Below are 23,272 nucleotides of genomic sequence, written 5' to 3'. Positions count from 1 at the left end.
CTTCTCGTTTTATTTCATTGAGTTGATCGTCGACCTCTGATATCCCTTCTTCTTTCTTCTGCTTGGTCAGTTTGGCTGTTGAAACTTGTGTGTGCTTCGTGAAGTTCTTGTGTTGTGTTTTTCAGGTCCATCAATTCATTTATATTTGTCTCTAAGTTGTTTATTCTCATTAGCATTTCGTCAAATCTTTTTTCAAGGTTCTTAGTTTCTTTGCATTGGGTTAGAACATGTTCTTTTAGCTCAGAGAAGTTTCTTATTACCCACCTTCTGAAGTCTGTTTCTGTCAATTCATCAGACTCATTCTCCATCCAGCCTTGTTCCCTTGCTGGTGAGGAGTTGCGATCCCTTGTAGGAGGAGAGGCATTCTGGTTTCAGGTTTTTCATCCTTTTTGCGCTGGTTTGTTCCCATCTTTGTCGATTTATCCACCTGTTGTCTTTGTAGTTGTTGACTTTCAGATGGGGTCTCTGAGCGGACGTCCAGTTTGTTGATGATGAAGTTAATTCTTTCTGTTTCTTAGTTTTCCTTCTAACAGTCAGGCCCCTCTGCTGTAGGACTGCTGAGGTCCACTCCAGGCCCTGCTTGCCTGGGGATCACCTGCAGCAGCTGCAGAACCATAAGGGTTGCTGCCAGTTTCTTCTTCTGCTATCTTTGTCGCAGAAGGATACCCGCCAGATGTCAGTCTGAGCTCTCCTTTATGAGGTGATTCTTTGGATATACGGGGGTCAGGGAGCTGCTTGAGGAAACAGTCTGTCCTTTATAGGAACTCAAGTGCTGAGTTGTGAGCTCCATTGTTCATTCAGAGCTGCTGGGCTGGTACATTTAAGCCTGCTGCAGCAGAACTCATAAACCCCCTTTTTTTTTCCCCAGGTGCTCTGTCCCAGGGAGTTAGGGCTTTATGAGTTTCTGTTGTGCTGCAGCCTTTTTTCAGGGCTGCCCTGCCCAGTGAGGAGTAGCCTAGTCACAGTCTGCCTGCAGAGGCTTTGCTGAGCTGCTGTGGGCTCCGCACAGCTGCCGTGCAAACTTCCCTGCAGTCCTGTTTATATGGGTATAATTAGAACTGCCTTGACAATGGCGGCCCACCTCTATAATGGCAGAATCTCTCTGTAATGGCGGGCTGCCTCGGCAGTGGTGGGCTGCCTCAGCAATGACAGACTACCCCCGTAGTGGTGGACTGCCTCGGTAATGGCGGACGCCTCTCCACCACAGAGCTGGACCATCCCGGGTTCAGCTGTACTTGCTGTGAAACTCTCAATCCCTGTTTCTTTCTTTATAAAGACCAATTACTCATCACTGTCAATTGCTGTGATTTCATGTTTGAAGATTTAATAATCTTTTTTTCTGATTACTTATTTCTTTATAATTTTTAAGATAGGTTGTCATTTTTACAACTAAAATAAGTATATATACTGTACTAATATTTTAGTAACTTTAAATATAAAGAGTGTTCTCTTTTAGATCAGCCCCTCAGTGTAGTCTTCTTTTAAGGCAATTCTTTAAACCTAATTCTAATTGTAAAAAAAAAAATAATTCATAGTAAATACTGCTTACAGATTGATCTAAAGAATTCAAACTACTAACATGAAGGATGCTTTACATCTTTAAGAGCGTTTTATTGTGGAAATGTTTAAACACACGTAGAAGTAGGCAGAATGAGCCCTCTCCTGTACCCAGGCGCCAGGCAAGTTGTTGACATTTGCCTGTCTTGTCTTAGCTATCTCAGCTCTCACACACAACCTACATGCAGGCCTTTTGTTTCACTCTGAAAGATTTTAAATTTCAGACATTGTATCATTTCATGATAAATTTTCAGCATGTTTCTGAAGGTAAAGTTTATCTCTAATAGAAAAGTTAAAAAAAATAAGTACTTTACCATTATCACACCAGCAAAATTACCAATTCCTTCGTATCACCTTATACCCAGTCCCTGTTCAGATTTCCTCCAGAGGTCTCAGAAGTGTCATTTTACCACTGAGTTTGCACAAATCAGGAACCAGTGAAGTCCACACATGGCCTTTGCTTTCTGTGTCTCTTAAGGCTCTTCCAACCATCAGTTGTTCCTTTGCTCCCCTCCCCCCACCTTCCCCTTGTATGCTGTGCCATTTGTTTGGGGAGAAGACTGTTTGTTCTGTAGAGCTCCCCATATTCTGGATCTGTTTGCATCCTCTAGGTATTCCTTCCAAGAGAATTGTGCCTGAGTCTGATTGGACCTCTAAAGCTAAACATTATGGGAGTACTTGTTATCTTGTAAACTTTGTTACCGTTGCCGCTTAGAATCTTAGTGAATTTTGAACAGAACCCTGTCGGCTAATATGTAGCATTATAGTTACCAGGAATAAGCAGAAGTGAAGTGACCTTAGAAAGCTCCACTTGGCCTATAAGTGCTAACACTGTCAGGAGACCGTGCTTTTGTTTCTTGACTGTTAGGTGGGACCTGTGTTGGGAAGGTTGAGGTCATGGCAGTGTATCTTGCTTTCTCATACCGCCTGTCTTTCTTTCAGGATTTTCTTACTGGAGTGCAGTGTGAGAGAAGTACGAGTTGCTGTGGCCACCATTCTGGAGAAAACCTTAGACAGTGCCTTGTTTTATCAGGATAAGGTCGGTCTCGTTTTTAAAACGTTATTTATACGTTGTGTTTTTACCAAATATTTTAAATTGCAGGTAATAAGAAAGAGCCTAGGATTGGAGTCTGGTAATTTTGCCACATAAACACACATTTGTGAACTGACTTTTTGGTACATGCCAGGGAGAAGGCATTCTGTCCCTTCCTCCTCACATACCAAACACGAGGGTAGGCCAGGAATTCAGGCCTGCTTTGGTCTGCTTTGGGATTTTGTCTCTAGAAACATTCCCTTTTCAGAGTCCTCTCTCAAGCGTTTGTATTAGATCTCTCTGAACTGAGACTAATCTGTGTCTAGAGACTCATCTAGACCAGCAGACATTTTGAGCCACCTCTGGCCTTGTCTCTTTGCTCATAAGCTATTTTCCTGATCTAAACCTGCAGCTGGCAACCAAACCAAATAGTGCCATTCATCCAGGGGCGTTAAGCCCTTCCAGATACAGCAGTTACTTCCCAAGTTTGCTGTTTCAAACAGCTGACACTACATGGAAAACTTTGAAAAATGTTATTTTCACAACAAATTGGCTCCTTATAAATGTTAGCTGGAGGCATTGTTCCTCAATGAACTAACAGATTCTAGAAGTTACTGCTTCAAATGCAGATGTTGGCTTTGCTGTGCAACTTTGAGTAAGTCCTGTGAGGAGGATATTGATCCAGATATAGTACCTGCCACCCAAGCAGTTAGTTCCATGAATAAGGCGGTCAAATATGCCTGTTAGGAAGGTCCTAAAAGACTGTGTCTCAATTCTGGGAATCATTAGGAAGTTGAGGTTTACTGTAAGGCAGTGGTTTTGATCACCTTAAATAGGAGAACTATTTTTTAAACAAAATCCTACCTGGATGCAGAATATAGAATACAAGCCATAGGAGCTGCTGAGGACAGTTCAAATGCCACTGCTCCATCCCCTGTGGAAGTTTCTAAGATGCGTCAAGAATTCTTAACTTAAGGACCATATCCCTCTCCTCCTTCCTCCCATGTACCAACCCAAACAAAGGATAAAGGCAGAGTTAGTGCAGCCTCCATACAGATGGGGTCAGGCTGTAGCATATTACCCACCAGCCTCTAAAGACAGGACAGCAGGTGGCAGAAAGAGAAGGGAATGGCAGCCATATACTTGGAAGCCATTTGCTCAGTGAGTTCTGTCTGATTCCCAGCTGATGGATTTTCATGTCTATTTCCCCCCTATAAATGGAAATGGCGCCTCTTGCCACCCACTTTATATTGTAAAGTACTTTGAAACTGAAGTGCTGTGTAAATGCTAAATTTTACTGTATTCATAATGGGTGTGACAGGATGGATGGGAATATTGCAGAGTCTGATTACCATCTTCAGAGGAAATGAACTAACAAGAGTAGTAAGCCTCGTCTTAATTCTAGATCACAGATGAACTTCTAGGGACTTGTCCAAAAACAGTTGGGGTGGGAGGGAAAGAAGAAGCAATGTCATAACCAAAATGGTTTCTAAACAAATAAAATGTTTTTCAAAGCTTTCCATGAGGCGTCAGCGGGCTCTCAAGTAAGTTCACGGCTGAGTCGATATCACCGTTGTCATTCTGTCAGGCTGTTGCTCTCCATTTGCTCCATCGGCTTGGTTTCCAGCCCCTATGCCTGTGTCTGTGTTTTTTATTCTTTGCATCTGTGATTATGTGAAGAAGCAACATAGTGGAGGGAGGGATTCAGAAATGTCTTCCCTAAACACCCCACCTTTTTTTAAGAGACAGAGAGATACTGGCTCTGGAGAAAATGTGACTCGGTGGTAGCATCATGCCCTTGACTCTGAAATCTAGGAACTGAAACTAAGCTTTTCTTTTAATTATTGCTATGGTACCAATCTTTCTCTGGAAGGTAAAATGGTTAATTCTGTTTTTGCTCTTCAAAGCATAAGTCCATCTGAATCTGAGACTGGATTGTATCAATCAGACTTTCCTTTTGTTCTTATGATGATTTACCTCAAATTAATCCTGTTATAAATGTCTGTCTTATGTTCTTTTTCTTCATGTAATTTTATCTTTCCTCTAACCAGTTAAAAAGCCTTCATCAGTTGCTGGAGGTACTACTTGCTCTGCTCGATAAAGACGTTCCAGAAAATTGTAAAAACTGTGCTCAGTACTTTTTCCTGTTCAACACTTTTGTGCAAAAGGTAAATAATTTCTTTCCTAATATCTTTTCTTAATACAGAGGATTTATACTCTAAAAAGCTTTCAGACTGGTTAGTAAAGTTCTGTGTGTTTTTTATGATGTTTCTTCTTAAAAAGCTTGTGAATTATATTACTTGCAAGAATTCCGATAAGGTGAGTATAGTTGCTCTATGATAGCAGTAGAAGTCTGCATTAAAACTAGGAGTTAATTGTTTAGTAGTTATTGTGAACCAATGTGAGGCTCCAGGAGTTTTTTGAATTAGATTTTAACAAGTACTTTCTCTATGGAAATACTATTTTTAAAAAACGTATTATTGACTTCTTAAAACTTGTTATTTAGCTGTTTTTAAAACAAATTTTTGTCTTTATAGAAATATAATTTGTTATTCTCAATATCTTGTGACAGCAAGGTATTAGGGCTGGAGATCTTCTTCTGAGACATTCAGCTCTGCGACACATGATCAGCTTTCTCCTGGGGGCCAGTCGGCAGAACAATCAGGTAAGGACTGCTTTTATTTTTCTAGTGGAATGGCTATGGTTTTCATAGCCACTGTGTTCCTTTTCCTAGGTGATAAGTGTTTTTAATTTCATAAAAGTCTAAGCACTAGTACCATAGAGACTTTAAAGTTCTTTGGGAGTTAAATTATTTTTACAACTTCTCCATAGGATTTAGTCTAATAACCCATGGAAATTTCTAACTAGAATGTCAATCAAAATGTGAAGTGTGAGTGTCGAAAGAGAGAAAGATGGATTCTGACTGGGTAGGGGGTTTCAAAAACCTTTAAGGAGTAGGTGGCATTGGGGTCTTCTACTTCCTCTCTGGGGCTGTGAACAAGACTATTTTGGTGGTGGTCCTTTTAAGTCAGATGCTGAAAACACAAGTCAGAATTCAAATGCGAAGTTGTGCTGTTATAAACTGAATGATATTGCAGATATAATAAATACTCTTGTTCAAATGAAAAGGTAGTTGTTTTGGGTTTTTCTGTTGGTTGGTTGTTTGAGACAAGGTCTCACTCTGTCACCAGGCTGCTGTCACCCAGGTTGGAGGCAGCGGTGTGATCAGGGATCACTGTAGCCTAGACCTTTCAGGTTCAAGCGATCCTCCCTCTTCTGCCACCTAGTAGCTGGGGCTGTAGGTACATGCCACCACACCTGGCTCATTTTTTTATTTCGTCTAGAGACAGGGTTTCCCCAAGTTGCCCAAGCTGGTCTCGAACTGCTGGGCTCAAGCCATCCTCCCACCTCGGCTTCCTGAGGTTATTTTGTCATAATAGGGTTGAATGTATCCAAAACCAACTCTCCTGTTGGAAATTCCTTTAATGCTGTGTTTTTCCCATCCATTATATTTTGTTTGATAGCTTGAAAATACATGAAATGCTAACATGCGGTGATGATAAGTACTATTTATGGAGCACTTGTTATGTATGATACAACTGATCACTTTATGGTGGTATACTTTGTTACTCACAATTCAGTAAAATTAAGCAGCCTCATCCTCATTTTCAGGCAAGGATTAAAGCTCAGAGATGTTAAGTAACTTGTCCAAGGTCACAAAGCTAATGCATTGGTAGAGCAAGGATTCAGACCCAGCTCTGCTGGTGTCAAAGCCGGAGCCTTTTCCACTGTATGTAACACATTGTACAGGCTACAAAAGACAGATTTTCAGCCTAGGCTTCCTCTCAGCTTCCTCTTCAGTGTTAAAAAACAAGTACCGACACCGTCATGTGCTCTGTGTGTTGATGTTATGTTGAGATTTACAGTATCCCCTTTCCACTTCAAGCTCTTCATATCTAAGACCCCATTGACACTAGCAATTGATCTAAATTCACTATAATTCAGCTGCACATGTAATTAATACTGTTTTGTATTTACGGAGTGCATTTTTACTTTTGAAAACATTTTCACTTTTAATATTTCATTTGGTCCTCAAAATCACAAAGTAGGCAGATTAAGTAGGTAGCCTTATCTCTGCCAGTACAGGAAGAACTCAGATATTGATGTGGTGAAGAATTTACCCACATTATACAGCACGGTGAGTGGTAGAGGCAGGGCCAGACCTGCAGATCTCCAGCCTCAGGGTTTTTTCCATTATACTGAGGCCCAGGAAGATTACCTGGCACATTGTAAGCACTCAGTAGCTAAAGTGAATACCTGAAGGGACTGGTTTTAGAATGTGAGTTAATAGAACCCTTTGAGCTGGCTTAAAACCTGTGGTTTTTTTGTACTTTGACCCTCTTCTATCAAGCATTGAGAAATAATTAAAGCCCAGAATATTATGAGCCAGCAAACCCTCTCCCTTCCTCTTCATATTGTTTCTGACGAAAACACTGACAGCCACTTTATCTTCTCTGATGACAGATACGTCGATGGAGTTCAGCACAAGCACGAGAATTTGGGAATCTTCACAATACAGTGGCATTACTTGTTTTGCATTCAGATGTCTCGTCCCAAAGGAATGTTGGTAAGCTTAACATATCTTAAAATAAAGAGGTATTGAATTTATCTAGCTTGGGGAGTAAATAATATTAGCAATTAAGTGAATTTCCCATGTTTCTCATTCGACTACTTGCTAGTTGAGGTTCACTTAAAATTTTTGTTTGAATTCATGTTAAACTTTGTAATATTATACTAGTTTGTCATAAGAGAAAATGAGTCATCATTTATTTGGGGGAGGTGAGAGGGTATATAAGTATTTTTTTTTAATAACTCTCTAGGATTAAAGGCTAATTCAGAGCTCATTTGTCACCTTAATTTGAGCTGATACTGTGGGGAAATAGCCATGGTGTGGGCTCGAGTCTTCTAGCTGTGTGATCCTGACCAAGCCACCTGATCGTTCTGATCTTCAGTGCAAAATACTAAAAACATAATTCCCCAGGTATTACAAGATAATGAGATAAAGTACTTTGTAAAAACAAAGGGGATGCAGAAATAAATCACATCATCGAAATACATTTGTATGTAAGATATAGTTGGTAGCATTTTCCATTTTGTCTCCCAGAACTAATAGCACAGTCATTTAATACAGCAAAAACACAATTGTCCTATATGATTTTCCAGTATCCTAACCTATGTGTGTACTGTTTTATACTCTTCCCAGGCCTTGTCATGATAGTAACAACAACCATAGTAATAATACAACCAAACAGCTTTTCAGTGTTTTCTGTGTGCTGTGCTTTAAATTTATTCTGTTTAAAGCACAAGAGTGCTTTAAACTTACCGTGTTTGATCCCCATACCAAACCTATGAGGAGTGTTCGTCCCAGTCTATGGTTGCAAAGACTAAGATACAGAAAGGTTGGGTAACCTCCACAAGGTTGTATAGCTAGCTAGTAGCAAAGAAGCCAAGGCATAAATGCAAGCTCAGACCCAGAAGCTGCTAGGAAGATCTAATGGCAGGAAACTAAAAAACAGAGAGCATCATTCTGACAGAGAAATGTTTATTGTCTAAAGGGACATTGGAGGAACACTTGGATGGTTGTAAGGTAGAGTTTGCTTACTAAACTCTGACTCATCTAAAAAGACAAAGCTACCTAATTTCGTGAGTCCAGACAGTTTTGTAAAGAAAATTAAAGTATGCATTCTGATTTTTCTAGCAAATGAGATAACTCCTTCCATATGGTTGATTCTGCTTAGCATAGTTGGTGTTGGCCATTATTTGAGAACAGTTATTTGAGGAACAAAAGTGTCTTCTCCACTTCTTCAGTGGCAGTTTTTGGCACTATTTCGTAGACTATTTATATTTTTACCTCTTTGAGATATTATCGAGTAGAAATCACTAGGTATCCTCTAGACTGTGAGGGATCCGCTTGTGTGAGTACTCAGTGTGTGTGCAAGTCTTGAAGGAGGCACATTTCCTTATGGGTGTGTATTCTGTGGAGTAACACCAGGTGAGACAGCTTCTGTTTTGTTTCTTTGGTCTCCTAAAGCTCCTGGCATATTTAAGCAACGATCACCCATTAGCATTGCTCCCTCAAGCCCTCTGCTGCCCCTCCATGAGGAGGTAGAAGCCTTGTTGTTCATGTCTGAAGGGAAACCTTACCTGTTAGAGGTATGTACTTGTTATTCTAAAGCCATTTTTTCTCCTATTTGAGGAAAATTGCTTTTTGTTATTAATTGTGTTTGGCATGAAGAGTATTGTTAAGAGAAGAAATTATTCTTTCAAATTAAGTTTTCTTATATGTCAGAAAGAATAATTGGTGGAAGAGAATATTATTAGTCCTCTCTTCAGCCAAGGTCCAGACCTCCAGGTCCAGCCTAGCCAGCTACCAATCAGGGCCCCAGAGGGAGGTAAATGGCACTTCACCCATCAAAATCATTTCATTCATTGTAGAGGTTTTGATCCCAATCTCTCTTGTGTGTCCCTGGGCCTGGAATGCTACAACTATGAACCACACATGTTGTTAAACCTCAGGAGTATGGGGTGGGCTGCTCTCAGCTCTCCATAGTGGCGCTTGTGTGGCTCAATCCTCAATCCGACCCTACCCTTCCAACAGAGCCGCCCCAGCTATGGACGCCATCTTCTGGTCCATCTTTCCTAACTGATTTACAGATACGTGAATCTATGAACAATGTAATTCTGTTTTTTGTTTTGTTTTTTTTTCCTAAGTAAATCAGTGTTGTGCTATTTAATACATCTTTTTTTACTTTGGCTTAATATTTTTTGGATAAATTGGTGATTATTTTAATTGTGGGAGCTTTTGCCTTTGAAAAACTGATGGAAACAACTCCTGGAAAAAAGTACACATTTTCACAAAGTTGTGTAAAATTTCAGTCAGGCTTAGACACCCTGGAATCTATCTATAGACTTCTCACAGTTAAGAAACCCTGTTTTGAGGCAGCGTTAATTATCTTAAAATGTGGGTAGATTTGAGTTACAGGCAGCAACAACAGATGGACTGTGACCTGTGACATGAAGAGCTGACGCTGTTATGTCCTCCCACCAGGTCATGTTTGCTTTGCGGGAGCTGACGGGTTCGCTCTTGGCGCTCATTGAGATGGTGGTGTACTGCTGTTTCTGTAATGAGCATTTTTCCTTCACAATGCTGCATTTCATTAAGGTAGGACCTCAGTTAAACTAGTCATAGCCAGGTAGCCTTTATGTGAGAATCCAGGAGAGCATCTGTGTGCCCCAAGGCAATGTGCTTGTTCTCGGAAATTGTTTCTCCTAATCCTAATAGCGTAGGTTCATTGGATTCATTTTTAATCTTTAATTTTTAATTACATAGATAAATTACTGCACTCCCTTTGGGGAGAATTTAATCATAGAAAGAGGCCAAAAGAAAAAATATAGGCTGGGAAAAGAATAAATAAATAAAAGGGAAATGAGACCAAGCTCTACTCTGGTCACCACCCATCATCCTTGCCCACTCTACCCCAGGGACCAACACTGTTACGTTGCTGTTTCCCTCCAGGCCTCTTTGTGTGCATTTACACTGTGTATATGTTAGTTTCTGCCCACAGAATTCCTGCATGCCTTCTTTTCTGCACCAGTATTTATAGTGGTGATACATGTAGTGTTAACAAGAAGCAGGCGATTAGTGGATTCTGTCTTTAGACTCTTACTACAATATGTTTTGCCCTCAGCCTTTTCTGTACAGGCCTATGTCAGAAGCAATTAAGTTCCTGTCTTTGCTAGTTACTAATTATATGCTCTTGGGCAGTTTCCTCCTCTGTGACTGATTTCACAGGTTGTGAGGATTCGCCAAGGTGGTATAATATGTGAAGTGCTCACTTAGTACCACACCTGGCCTCTTGGAAGTGTGGTATTTTAACACAATGGTCTTTCCCACCTTTATACATATAAATGTTATTAAAATGGCTGAAGGGGGGTGTGTTTTATGAATTTTACCTTTTTCGCTTAGTGTATCTTGGCACATTTTTCTATTTAATAAGCCGACTTTTTATGTACTTTGTTCATAGCATCCTTAACTCAGAGTATTCTCATCTGTTTTTTTTTTTTTTTTTTTTTTTTTTTTTTTTTTTTTTTTTTTTTTTTTTTTTTTTTTTTTGGACCGAGTTTCAGTCTGGAGTGCAATGGCACAATCTCCACTCACCGAAACCTCTGCCTCCCAGGTTCAAGCGATTCTCCTGCCTCAGCCTCCTGAGTAGCTTGGATTACAGGCGTGCTCCACCATGCCCAGCTATTTTTGTATTTTTAGTAGAGACGAGGTTTCTCCATGTTGGTCAGGCTGGTCTCGAACTCCCAACCTCAGGTGATCTGCCCGCCTCAGCCTCCCAAAGTGCTGGGATTACAAGCACGAGCCACCGCACCCAGCTTCTCATTTGTATTCTTGTAGCTCTACCAGCATATTCTGGAAAACATGCTAGGATATGGACATATGTAAAATCAGATCTGTTTAGTGACTTGAAATCTCTTCTGTTTCCTCCTTCCTAATTTCATAGTGAAGTATCAGAGCGTTGCAGCTGGAAGAACCTTAGAGGTTGTTCATTTCAGTTCCAGATTTAGCATTTGAGAAACTGAGGCCCAGAAAGGGGAGTTGACTTGCTCAAGGTCAGCCAGATGGTGATAGAACTAGGGTTTGGATCCAGCATTGTTTATTGCCTTTTCCACTGAAATTTTTATGCTTTTAAAAAATATTTCAGAACCAACTAGAAACTGCTCCACCCCATGAGTTAAAGAATACGTTCCAACTACTTCATGAAATATTGGTAAGTCATAACTGTTCTGATTCACTTTTATTTAGGAATGTATTAGTCAACAAGTGTTTATAAATAAAAAATTGTGTCTTTATTGTTTTTCCATTCATTTGGTCTGCATTTATTGAGTCTTCTTCACGTCAGTCACGTGTTTAATGCATTTGGTTTAGAGGTGAGCAGTAGTAAAACTACCTCCTCGGAGCTCGCGGTTGAGTGAGGGAGTGAGATAAGCACATGCAGCTGTAGTGCAGAGTGAAGGGGAGTGCTACGTGATGGTTAACCCTTGCCAGGGCCTCACGGTGGAGAAGGCATTGTGTTAGTGCAAATGTTATTATGGTTAAACTTTACAGTCATCCTCAGAGGTGAATTTCTGGCTTTACAGTTTATCATCAAATCTCAGATACTATTGATTGTATATATGTACTACTGATAATATTTTTAAGAGCTATGAAACAGAAATGTAACCAATTGTAGGATGTTTCCAGTTTCAGACGTATGAAGAGCAGGGGGAAAAAAATCCTCTGGCGGTTACATTGAAGGATGGGCTAAAGAAGGATACAAGATTGGGAATTGGAAGACCATTTAGGAGTCTGGGAATATTCTAAGTGTGAAATAACAGGGCCTGTGGTGGGGCAAGGGACAGACAGGTCAAGAGGTATTATGGAAAGAGAATCAGTGGGATTTGGTGACTGGTTATGAGTTATGTGAGTCTGGTCCAGAGGTTCCGTAGAGAGTGAGGGCCTGGGTTTCCTTTGGATTCCTTATACTTCATAGAGGGCCTGGCACAGACTGGGCATTTAATAGAGAGTTTTGATTAAGAAAAGACATCATGGGTGCCATTTGTTAAAAGCTTACTTTTCAAGTTCTTTACCTCCTTTTGGTTCTAATGCTTTTACTAGCTTTGGTAGATTATTGCTACTTAGGGGTAGGACTGTGTATTGTTATCTATCAACAACAAACAAACATCTATCAAACAAACATATACATAGTTCATCCATCAAAACTTTTGTTGGTAGATGAACAATGTATATATTGGTAGTTTATATACCATGCACAGTTCAGTACTAAGAACTAGAAATACAGCTCTGATAGCAAAACTTCACATTTTTAGTAAGCAAGTTAAAGCATAAACCTCTTATCCTTAGGATCATAGAGTATATGTCCTCGTAACCCACAGAGAACTGTAGATCTAGTTGATAGCAACACATAGGTAGGAAATGAATGGATCTTTAAGTATTACTTCATAGTTTTTTACCTTAGTTTTAAGATCTATTTGAGACATGTGGCAATGATGTAATATTTGTTTGTATTGGATTTTTTTTTTGTTTTCTTTCCTTTTTTTTTTTGGAGACAGAGTCTCCCTCTGTTGCCCAGGCTGGAGTGCAGTGGCACCCAGGCTAGAGCCACAGTCATAGCTCACTGTAGCCTCAAACTCCTGGGCACAAGTGATCCTTCTGCCTCAGCCTCCCAAATAGCTGGGACTACAGGCGCATGTCACTGTGCCCAGCTAATTTTTTTTTTTTTTGTAGAGATGGGGTCTCACTTGTTGACCAGGCTAGTTCAGAACTCTTGGCCTCAAGTGATCCTCCTGCCCTGGCCTCACAAAATGCTGAGATCACAGTCATGAGCCACTGTGCCTGTCCTGTATTGGTTTTGTTGTTGTTGTAGTTTAACACTAAATTAGTCTCTTGAATAGAATTATTTAAAAAAGCACCCGTGGCTATGACACAAGCTCCTTCTTTCATTTACTAACTTTTGTTTCATCCTTTCACAGGTTATAGAAGATCCCATACAAGTAGAGCGAGTCAAATTTGTGTTTGAGACAGAAAATGGATTATTAGGCAAGTATGCCTGGCCTTATGCACAAATGTCTACAGTAAATATGTGGATAATCTATTGTTCTGGCCAGTTCTGCCACCTGCTGCTCTCGGTGGATCTACAGTGACTTATACAGTACAAATCTGGTCAGGGCCACTGAGCTCCCTCATTCTGATCAGAAGAATTAACACCCAGGGAGCTTCTCACCCTACATATTCCCCTACTTTTAGTCAGTAAGGTGTAGCTTGGGGTTCTTTTACCAGATCAGGTAGGATTCAGGAGTGCTGTGAGCTTTATTCAACAAGCTAACGCCCACTCCCTGATGTACTCTGTAGCCACTGGGGAGGGAAAAACTGAAACCTGAGACTCAGGATGTTGTCACGCTCATAAAATGTGAATGTCTTCTTACCTATGGTGTGAGCGTAATCATATTTTCACTGTCTACTCTTAAGTTTGTTTGTCAGGGCTTTCTTTTTCAGATGCCTCAATTGACTTTCCTGAGCTATTTATTAGCAAAGGTTTAGTTCAGAATAATTTTAGCCAGCTCCCACCATTTACCTGTATTTCCACTTAATCTGAGCCTATTTTAGATTTTGCTATGTATTAAGAGATTAAGCCATCCTTTTGTTGTGAAAGAAGATTTAAGCTAAAAAGTTTTGTAGCTTCAGCTTTTCAGGCAACCCTTTGGAATGGTATACTCTAGTCAGAGCCATACACAGGCTCTCTGGAACTTAAAAACTATAAACTCCTCAAGAGCAGAACCAAGTATTATTATTATTATTTTTTTTTTTTAGCCAGGATCTCACTTTGTTATCCAGGCTAGAATGCAGTGACATGATCTCAGATCACTGCAACCTCTGCCTCCTGAGCTCAAGTGATCCTCTTACCTCATCCTCCCAAGTTGGTGGGATTATGGGAATATATCACTAGCCCAGCTAAGTTTTGTATTTTTTTTAGAGGGTTTTGCCGTGTTGCTCAGGCTGATCTTGAACTCATGACTTGAAGTGATCCACCCGCCTTGGCCTCCCAAAGTGCAGAGATTACAGGCATGAGCCACCATGCCTGGCCTATTTATGGTTAAATCCCTAAAACACAGACCAGGTGATAATTGCTGTACTGACCCTAGTATCATAAAATTTCATTTATCAAACTAAAAGTGTTATAACTACTGTCAGTAATATGGTATGTGGGAGAGTCTTGAAGTGAATAATCAGGCAGTAAAAAGTTTGGTTCCTGTTCAGTTCTCCTAAAAGTCAAACTTGTGGCACCATGTATGTTTTTCTTTAACATACTTAAAGTAGTGTTTCTACCCGTTAGAATTTGGAGATTCTGTTAAGTCAGGCACTGCCATGGTTTTAGTTAAGTTCTTCCTTATCAGTTTATTAAAATAGTTTGTGATTCTTAGAACAAGAGAGCTTGTTGTTACTTGGAGCCACTTTCAGTTGAGTGCTTTATTGTTACAATGTCCTCTTCTCTTCCTTCAGCTTTGATGCACCACAGTAATCACGTGGACAGCAGTCGCTGCTACCAGTGTGTTAAATTTCTTGTCACTCTTGCTCAAAAGTAAGTGTCAACTTTAAACACAGGGAGGGAATGGTGTTTTAATTACAAGTCAGATATGACCAGAAGAAAAACATGTGCCCGGTTTTGATACCTGGAGAATCTGACTCAGTCAGGGCATGTTTGCTTGGAAGGTACAGAAACCTATTAGAATGATCTCAGAAAAATATGAGGGCAAGTATTAAAGGAGAAGCAGATCTTAAAGAATCCCAGAAAAGCTCACCCACCAGACCCTATGTCAGAAGATCAGGAATCAGGGCAGATATGGAAGCCTTAAGAGCAAGAGTTCATGAGCCTCAACTCAAGGTCTCTCAGTTATGTAACCCAGCTACCAGCTCTTCAGGCTCTAGGTCCCTAACCTCAAAATAGCCTCTCACACCTATAGCTCCTGAGTGTTTGTGAACCCAGGCACTGTGCCAAGAACCTTGCCTGTATTATCTTATTTCATCTTTATAACAACTTCATGCGGTTAGTATAGGCGTGAGTCATGTATCATGGGTGGTTTAAGTGACATGCCTAGGATCATAGAGCGAAAACTTGAACACAGGCTGATTGACTGGAAAACGAATGTTCTTTTTTCTTGTGATGAAATGTATATAACATAAAATTTACTATTTTGACCATTTTTAAGGGTGTGGTGCAGTGAGTTTAAGTGCATTCGCATTGTTATGCAACCATCACCACCATCTAGCTCCAGAACTCTTTTCATCTTTTGAAACTGAAACTCGGTACCTATTGAAGAATAACTCCCTATTCCTCCCTTCCCCCAGCCACTGGGGAAGCAATTCTAATTCCTGTCTCCATGAATTTGACTACTCTCGGAACCCCATTTAAGTAGAATCATAAATATAAAGACAACGGAATTTTGATGAAATTAGCATTTACGTTTCAAAATAGAGAAGTAGTAGGAACAAGTATATTTGCAAAGAAAGAATTTGGCTAACAAAAATCTCCTCGGTCACCAGGTGTCCTGCAGCTAAGGAGTACTTCAAGGAGAATTCCCACCACTGGAGCTGGGCTGTGCAGTGGCTACAGAAGAAGGTAATTGAACAGTGAATCTTTCTAGCTGCAACACAGGAATCAATAATAGCACATCTTGTCAGGAAAAAGTCTCTGAAACTGAATATGGAGACTAACCTTAAAGTGTTTTCAGATTTTAAACGTTTTTTTGGTACAGTTTGTATCTTGTATGCATTAACTTTGTCTTAATGCATATTTCTTAACTTCTTAGGGGAAAAGGTAGGGATGATGATATAAGAAGCAATCTTTGACTGAGGTCTTGAATCACCTTATGTGATGGAAGGTCTGAGTAGACTTGTACCTATTTTGGATGCTTTTAAGACTCAATATCTAATGGTAGAAGCTGTGAACTCACGGGGGCTTATTTGTCACCTCTGATGGCATTTTTGACCTTTCATCGCAGATGTCAGAACATTATTGGACACCACAGAGTAATGTCTCTAATGAAACATCAACTGGAAAAACCTTTCAGCGAACCATTTCAGCTCAGGTGAGAGTCGTCTCTTGTATTCGTGTGATCTAAATCCCTCATGGAGGATTCTCAGTGTGTTTCTCAGAAACTGCAACCTCTGAGAAGAGCGATATGAGTTGAAAATGAGAATAAGCAGAAGAAACAATTGAATTTCTATGAAAAGACAATAGACTGGTGTACACTGATGCAAATATGTGCAGATTATTTGCCTAGAAAGAAAGTCATACAGGTTGGGCAGTCTGGTCACAAAAGTGAACAGGGGTTGAGGGGTTCTAGTGGCAGTGATGAAGGCCTCACTGTCATGCCTCTGGTACCACGGAAGGCCAAATGAAAGGTGGTCTTCCCTGGTGGTTGCTGCTGCCACTGAATGGCCCTTAACTTTGTCGTCTTGTGTTTGAATCTTCTGCAGGACACATTAGCATATGCCACAGCTTTGTTGAACGAAAAAGAGCAATCAGGAAGCAGTAATGGGTCGGAGAGCAGTCCTGCCAATGAGAACGGAGACAGGCATCTGCAGCAGGTATAACTGTCAGCATGTCCTTGTGTGCAAAGGGCAGCCTTGCTCTTAAGCTTTCCAAAAAGAATTTCCACAGTCCAGGAAAACAAGATGCCTCCTCTGGAATGTGAGTCCAGAGAGACACCAGCTCTGCCCTCTAGTGATCTTAGCTCAGCACACACTAACCATGTGTTTATAGGGCTGAGCAGTGCTGCAGTATGAAGTGAATGCAAGGCCTTCATAGAGGTGTCTGTGGCCGGCTACCCTAATCAACCTGCAGGTAGTCCTGATGAAGGCAGGCCACAGGTGGATTTGTTCCAGCTTGTCCACTTTATTTTGCCAGGTTACTGAAAGTCCCTCTTTTGCTCTCACCAGCCTTCCTGGAAATATGGATGCATGAAAAAAAAGATCCCATGCTCTTGAAATACACCTGTTTGTCAGGGGAGTCCAAGAAAATTTTGATGTTTATTTAAAAAAAAAAAAAAAGTTTTAATACCAATCATGATAGTAGAAAAAGAATATAAATATGTATTGAACACTCACTGTGTGCAAACACTGAACAATGTAATTATTGTAATTATTACATCTTTCCAGTAGCCTGTAACCTTCCTTAACAGCGGTCTCTTCTGTGGTCCCTTCACAGTACTTTGTACAGAATAGGCCCCATTAAATGAATGTTGCTGATGTAGTGGGTGTCTTTTTTTTTTCTAAGCGTTATCTTTCAGATCCTCATAACCACCATCCGAGGAACTGTCACCCTGATTTTACAGAAAGGTAACTGGCCCAGCACAGGGATGTGACTTACCCAAGGTCACTCCGCACGTTACCTCATCACCTGCTTCATTTGCAGAGAAAATAAAAGTGGTCACAGGAGAGCTCCTGTGGCCACTAATTCCCAGGCATCTGCTCTGTTCTTGTCTCCTCTCCTGTGACAGTGGGAAGTTTGCCTCTGTCCACCCAAAGCTCATCCCCGCCCATCTTGGCAGAGCTTTGCATTCTAGTGTGCCTGTGCGCATGCGTGTAACTCTTCAGTATCCGGAACGCTGCCTCCCTTCCAGACCCTTCCCAGCAGCGTCTCAGCACACTGGCTTCTCTTTTGTTCTGTCAAAGCCTCTGCCTGTTGTCCCTGCCTTCTTTCCTCTTCTTTGCAGCCAAACTTCGAATAACTCTCTAAACTTCACTTTCCCCATTTTCTCATCTCTCACTCCCTCCTCAGCCTCTTCCCCCCGACTCCCTCCCTCTTCTCTCCACCTCAGCAGTTGGGGTGACAGGTGGCCTGCAGCTTCCAGACCTCATCTCAGCTGACTCCCCAGCATCCTCTGGCGCTCCTGGCGCTCTTCCTGTTTGAAACACTGTCTTCCAGGGCTTTCCTGACACTTCTCTCTCATAGTTTTCCTTGAACCATTCTGGCTGTTCCTTCTCCATCTCCTTCCTAGTACAGCCTCTTCGAGGCCACCAGTAAAGGTTCGTGGAGTCTCCGACCTGTGTCTTCCTGCCCACACTCAGTACTCTCTCCGCACCCACCTTGGATTTCTGGACATGAACAGCCAGCTTTCTTGTTCCTGACATTCTCTACTTGGCATACCCTAAAGACCTCAGACTCGACATGCTCAGCCCCTCCTTCCTGCCGCCTCCAAAGCTGGCCCTCAGTCAGTGTTCCTTATCTCACACACAGCACCCCCATATCATCCCAGACAGCTCCCTTTTAAAGAGTGCTCATCCTTTTCCTCCATCTGTCTAAGCCCCTCGTCTCCTGATCTCTGTAAGGATCCCCTCACCTCCACTCCTGCTTCCCTCTGGGTCACACACTAAAACCTTTCAAAGGCTTTCCTTTGCTATGAGGAGAAAAGCCAGAATCCTCAACCCAGTCCTGCTTGATCTGGCCCCTGTGCACCTCCCCACCCCATTTTCTGAATTTCATTTATCAAATGTACTCTCTTCCTTCCACCTCAGGCCCCTCCTACTCACCCCAAACTCTCACTCAGTTTAGGTTGTCACTTCCAGACTGCCCTTGCTCCTCCCCACCCCAGCTTGATGAGTCCCACAGCACACGGTGAGTATTCAGAATGATCACCACATGTGTAAGCCAAAGGCCGCACAGATGGTAACAGAGGCAGCCTTCAGACCCAGGAGTGGCCCAGAGCCCATCTCTAACAGGTGCAGGGCAGGGAGTCACCAATGCCTCTCCCGGCTTTATCACTGCTCTGTCTTCTCACATGAGTGTGGAGTAGCGTTGTGACTTTAGACGTCTTAAGTCACTGGGTTGTTTCACTGACTAAATGAGAGCATAGAAATGTATATGTTTTACATAATCATGAGTTGTCAAGTACCAGATGTAATAGTTATCATGTTTTCTTACCCTCTGATAAACACTGCATTAAATTGCCAGACGAAGACATGTTTAAATTTTAGAACACAATTCAGTTGCCTTAGAAAACCTTTTCTCTAACCATCTGAACTTTAGCTTCCTCTTCTTTTCTGCAGGGTTCAGAATCTCCCATGATGATTGGCGAGTTGAGAAGTGACCTTGATGACGTTGATCCCTAGAGGCACGTGCCCAGCCTGAGAGGAGTCAAGTCACAATACTGGATGCTCAGCACCTTCTTGGAGTCAGAATTTCATCCTTGAACCCTTTGGAAGAGCCTGCAGATTGGACTGGGAAAGCTGCTGTGACTTCGGCAGATCGCATATTTCTCAAGGAAAGCGTTTTTAGGCCGCTAGCAGGTTTGGGAGCTGTTTGGCAGTGAGAATTCCGGCATGTGGATCAGCTGTCCTGGGAGCGCGGGCTATATGTGGATTCACGTTTCTGTGGAGATTTTCAGAAATAAAGCCAGTGGCTGACTTTTTTTGTTACACGAACATACAAGAGTGAACATAAAGCTGTTGCTTTCTCTACGATGCTACAAAAGAAATTCCTTTGGTTTTTATATTTTAAGAAAAAAAGCAAGCTGCTTTTAGATATGTGGGGGCAAATTTTTAATCTTGCAGAAACATTAAACAGGAATATCCAGTTTAAAATGATGTAAACATATGTGATAAAATTCCTTTTCATTGTAAAATAGTAGTTAAAGAAATCAATTTACACAGACCTTTGTATTTAATATGTCTCCCTATTTGTATAGAATTTCAGATGGGTCTAGATGAGAACCCTATGCATAAGCTTGAATCTTGATGAAAGGTTACCAGGATCAGGATGAAAAATTGGGAAATATTAAGCTCTTGAAGGTATTTTTCTGATTATAATTGAGATTGAAAAGAGCAATTTTTAAAATGCTGTGTTCTCCAGAAGTACAGGGTGGATTCTTTGACATCAATCATTTAAAGAAGTTATGAGTTGTTCCCCAAACAGATTTTTAAAACAGCAAAATAAAAGCACTTTAAGATATAATTTTACTGAGTTTGACTTCACAAAATTATCTTTTTAATGCTTGGAGACATATTGAATAAACTGTAGTCTTAAATCATGTGATCTGCAATCATTTGTTTTTGCTTAAAACGTGATTACCGAAACCCTTGGTATTGGTTGTATATGAAGTCAACCATTTGAGTTGGTACATACTGCTTGTGAGTTTCATAGTAATTTTAATGCAGAGAAGGAACTTGAGAATTGTTTCTCCTCAATATGACTAATTAACACTGAAAAGACAGTCAAGGTTTAAGATTTATTTTCCCAGAAATAAATATAGAGCAATTGAATAACCATCTATTTAGTTGTATTTCCAAAGTATAGCACCATTCGTTCATTTATACCAGCTCCCTTTTTGGTGGGGGAGAAAAATTACACCCACATATTTCATAAATATTTTGTACATTTTGTATTTTGACTTGCTCACATTTTCAGCCCTGTTTTGCCTTTAGTTATAGGTTCTGCCTTATTTTCATCTCACCGTGCACAGAACTAGGGAGCTTTAGGAAGTGCCAGGTTTCCACTGTCAGTGAGATTTGCCAAGTCACAGAGGTGCAGCCAGCCCCAAAGTGCCTGTCTGGCTGCTGTGGCATTGTGTGGGCACGTGGCCAGGCAGATGGCGTCTCATTGCTGTGCTCTCTCCATGGCCCAGTCACTTCATCGTCTGACAGTGAGGGTTTCTGTGCCATCAGACTTCACTTTGTTATTCTGTGACTTCCTGGAGGCTCACGATGCCCTTTGTCAAACATGCTAAGAAGATGGAAGGGCCAGCACTTAAGAGCAGAACTGTACCCTTAGAGAAACAGACAGAGGCGCGTGGCAAACTTCAGACAATTCCAGTGTTCTTGCAGTTTGAAATGTGATGTTCCAGTGCTGGTTTTGAGTACGTGAATGCTTCATGTCCGACTGTTTCCCCTACCCTCTCCTCACCTTCTCTCCACCCCCATCCTCACCAAGAGATTGTGTGGGACATGACCTTGAAATGCTGGCGATGATCCGCGCTGGGATGTCATCGCTGGCCACTGCACTCTCAGGAGCCCAAAATCAGGAGTGAAATCGCCACTTCTAGTCCCCTTATTTCCTATGGAAACAACGCCTTCCACACCCCAGCACCTGCTGTCCTCACTGTAAAGTTTCATCAGGATCGCCCACAGTGTATATTGTATGCTTCGGTTCATGTTGCTTACACCGTTGCTTCAGTGACCATCGTTTTCACTTTGCTGGTAACCACTTGATTTCTGACAGCTACAGTCAGTGAACCTGCTGATGACTTTTTTTAACATAGTACAACAGTAACAATTATGACAGGCTTACCTTGGAAGAGTTGTCATTTTTACTGCCAATTTTTTGGATGAAGATGTTTTTATAAACCTTTCAAAATGGTCTGCAAACAGAGCAGGAATTGCACAATTAACTCAATGCTGTGTGTTCTCAAGCAGCTCCCTTAGTGAGGCCAATCTTAGGATGGCCGATTCTGCCCGCTAAAGGCATCCTGGGAAAGAAAATAAGCATCCCAGCGGGCATCTCACCACGACTTCTACAGTCCTCACGCAGTCGCTGACAACTACAATCAGTTTTAGGAACTAGAGCGCCGTTATCATCAAACTTACCCTGTCCTGCCCCACCTTTCCTGCTAACATTGAGGTGTGTGCAGTACCTTTTGAGCTTGGAACAAGCAGACTGGAATTTTCCTCTGCTACCTCTTGTATATAAAATCTTGTTTATAAAATTTCAAAAGGAAGTAGATACACTAGGGAAGAACCTTAATTCAAAATTTGGTTCATGCGTGGCAAAGTTCTTAGCTTCTAAGAGTATAAAATAAATTTTTCAAAAACATAAGAGTTGGAGTCTCACGATTTTTCATATAGCAGAATACAGCCGTAGTGGGTGGCGGACAGCATGGGCCTGTGCCTGGTGCTAAATGGTATGATTCCTCTTAGCACTTTACACTGATAAAGGAGACTGTGGGTTCTCTTAGCCTTTTGCTGTTCTTTCGTCTGGAGAGGCTGTTTTAGGATTCATCTGCAAAGCTTAGAGGAGGACGCTGAACTTAGATTGATGGTCTACATTCATCTCCACCAAAGCTTTCCGTTCTCCCAAGTGGTCCCCAGCATAGATTTGTGTCACTGATCATGCTGGGCTTCTTGCTAGATTGCACAGGTCTCCATCCCGGTCCTAGTGTCCAGCGTTGCTCACATCGGTTCCCTTCCCTATTTGCTAGTCCAGATCTTCCTCTTCCTGCAAGTCACGTCCCTTCCTCCCCCACTCCTGGTGACCATCTGCCAACCCTCTGCAAGAATCAAGTTGTTACAACGTCATAGGCCTGTCGGTGTGGATTTCTAACCAGCTAACACTTGATCCTGGGGAGGGAAGGAGAGTGAGAGTCCAGGGCTGCACAACAGGCAGAGGTTCCAATGGGCAGAGATACATAGTTAGGGTGTTCGAGCCATTGCCATCTGTCAACTCTTGAATGCTTTCCATATAAGACACTGAATTGTCCGAAAATGTAATCTGGGAGAATTTTTGCCAGAGATTCCTGATGACATGGGCAGTGTAGACATAGAATTTGCTTCAGACAGCTGTGCTCACTAGCCTTAGAGTGGAGGGCCGGGAGGTCCCACATTGAATGGGATCATTATGCACTCTATAACCCAGCCTTCAGTGCAGTGATGCAATTATGACTCATTGCACTCTCAGCCTCCCAGCTCAAGCAAGCCTCCCACAGCCTCCTGAGTAGCTGGGACCACAGGCATGTGTTACCACACCCAGTTAATTTTTTATAATTTTTTATAGAGCTGGGGTCTCACTGTTGCCCAGAGTCGAACCCCTAAACCCAAGCAATCCTCCTGCCTCAGCCTCCCAAAGTACCAGGATTTACAGGTGTGAGCTACTGCACTCGGCCTGAGACTGTTGTGAATTGGAAATCATGAAAAATGGCCATGGACGTAGCACTGGCTCATTACAGAAGCATCTGGCACTAACTTATTCCATAAATACTCTGGGTCAGGCTTTGTGCCAGGTACTGGGGAGAAAAGAATGAAAACGGCATTGGGAGATCAGGACAACAGAGCATCTAGCGTGCTGTAGG

General features: G+C 41.6%; 1 protein-coding gene across 2 annotated transcripts in view; it reads left to right on the top strand.

Annotated features, from left to right (window-relative positions):
• Positions 1-22,020, top strand: part of USP24 (ubiquitin specific peptidase 24) — a 161,143-nt gene extending 139,123 nt beyond the window's left edge. For both annotated transcript variants that reach the window (XM_017543984.2, XM_037744054.1), the window contains exons 56-68: positions 2,500-2,596; positions 4,642-4,758; positions 5,163-5,255; positions 7,115-7,217; positions 8,682-8,803; positions 9,699-9,812; positions 11,359-11,424; positions 13,187-13,253; positions 14,715-14,793; positions 15,756-15,831; positions 16,214-16,300; positions 16,692-16,802; positions 19,263-22,020. In XM_017543984.2, coding sequence (XP_017399473.1) covers positions 2,500-2,596; positions 4,642-4,758; positions 5,163-5,255; positions 7,115-7,217; positions 8,682-8,803; positions 9,699-9,812; positions 11,359-11,424; positions 13,187-13,253; positions 14,715-14,793; positions 15,756-15,831; positions 16,214-16,300; positions 16,692-16,802; positions 19,263-19,325 — 1,195 coding nt within the window. In that variant the 3' untranslated portion in view covers positions 19,326-22,020. The remainder of the gene's footprint in view (positions 1-2,499; positions 2,597-4,641; positions 4,759-5,162; positions 5,256-7,114; positions 7,218-8,681; positions 8,804-9,698; positions 9,813-11,358; positions 11,425-13,186; positions 13,254-14,714; positions 14,794-15,755; positions 15,832-16,213; positions 16,301-16,691; positions 16,803-19,262) is intronic.
• Positions 22,021-23,272: the final 1,252 nt, after the last annotated feature.

Source organism: Cebus imitator, unplaced genomic scaffold (assembly GCF_001604975.1).
Source record: "Cebus imitator isolate Cc_AM_T3 unplaced genomic scaffold, Cebus_imitator-1.0 Scaffold163, whole genome shotgun sequence".
Lineage (NCBI taxonomy): Eukaryota > Metazoa > Chordata > Mammalia > Primates > Cebidae > Cebus > Cebus imitator.
The sequence above is the reverse complement of the archived record's forward strand: the minus strand, read 5'-3'. Positions and strand labels throughout refer to the sequence as shown.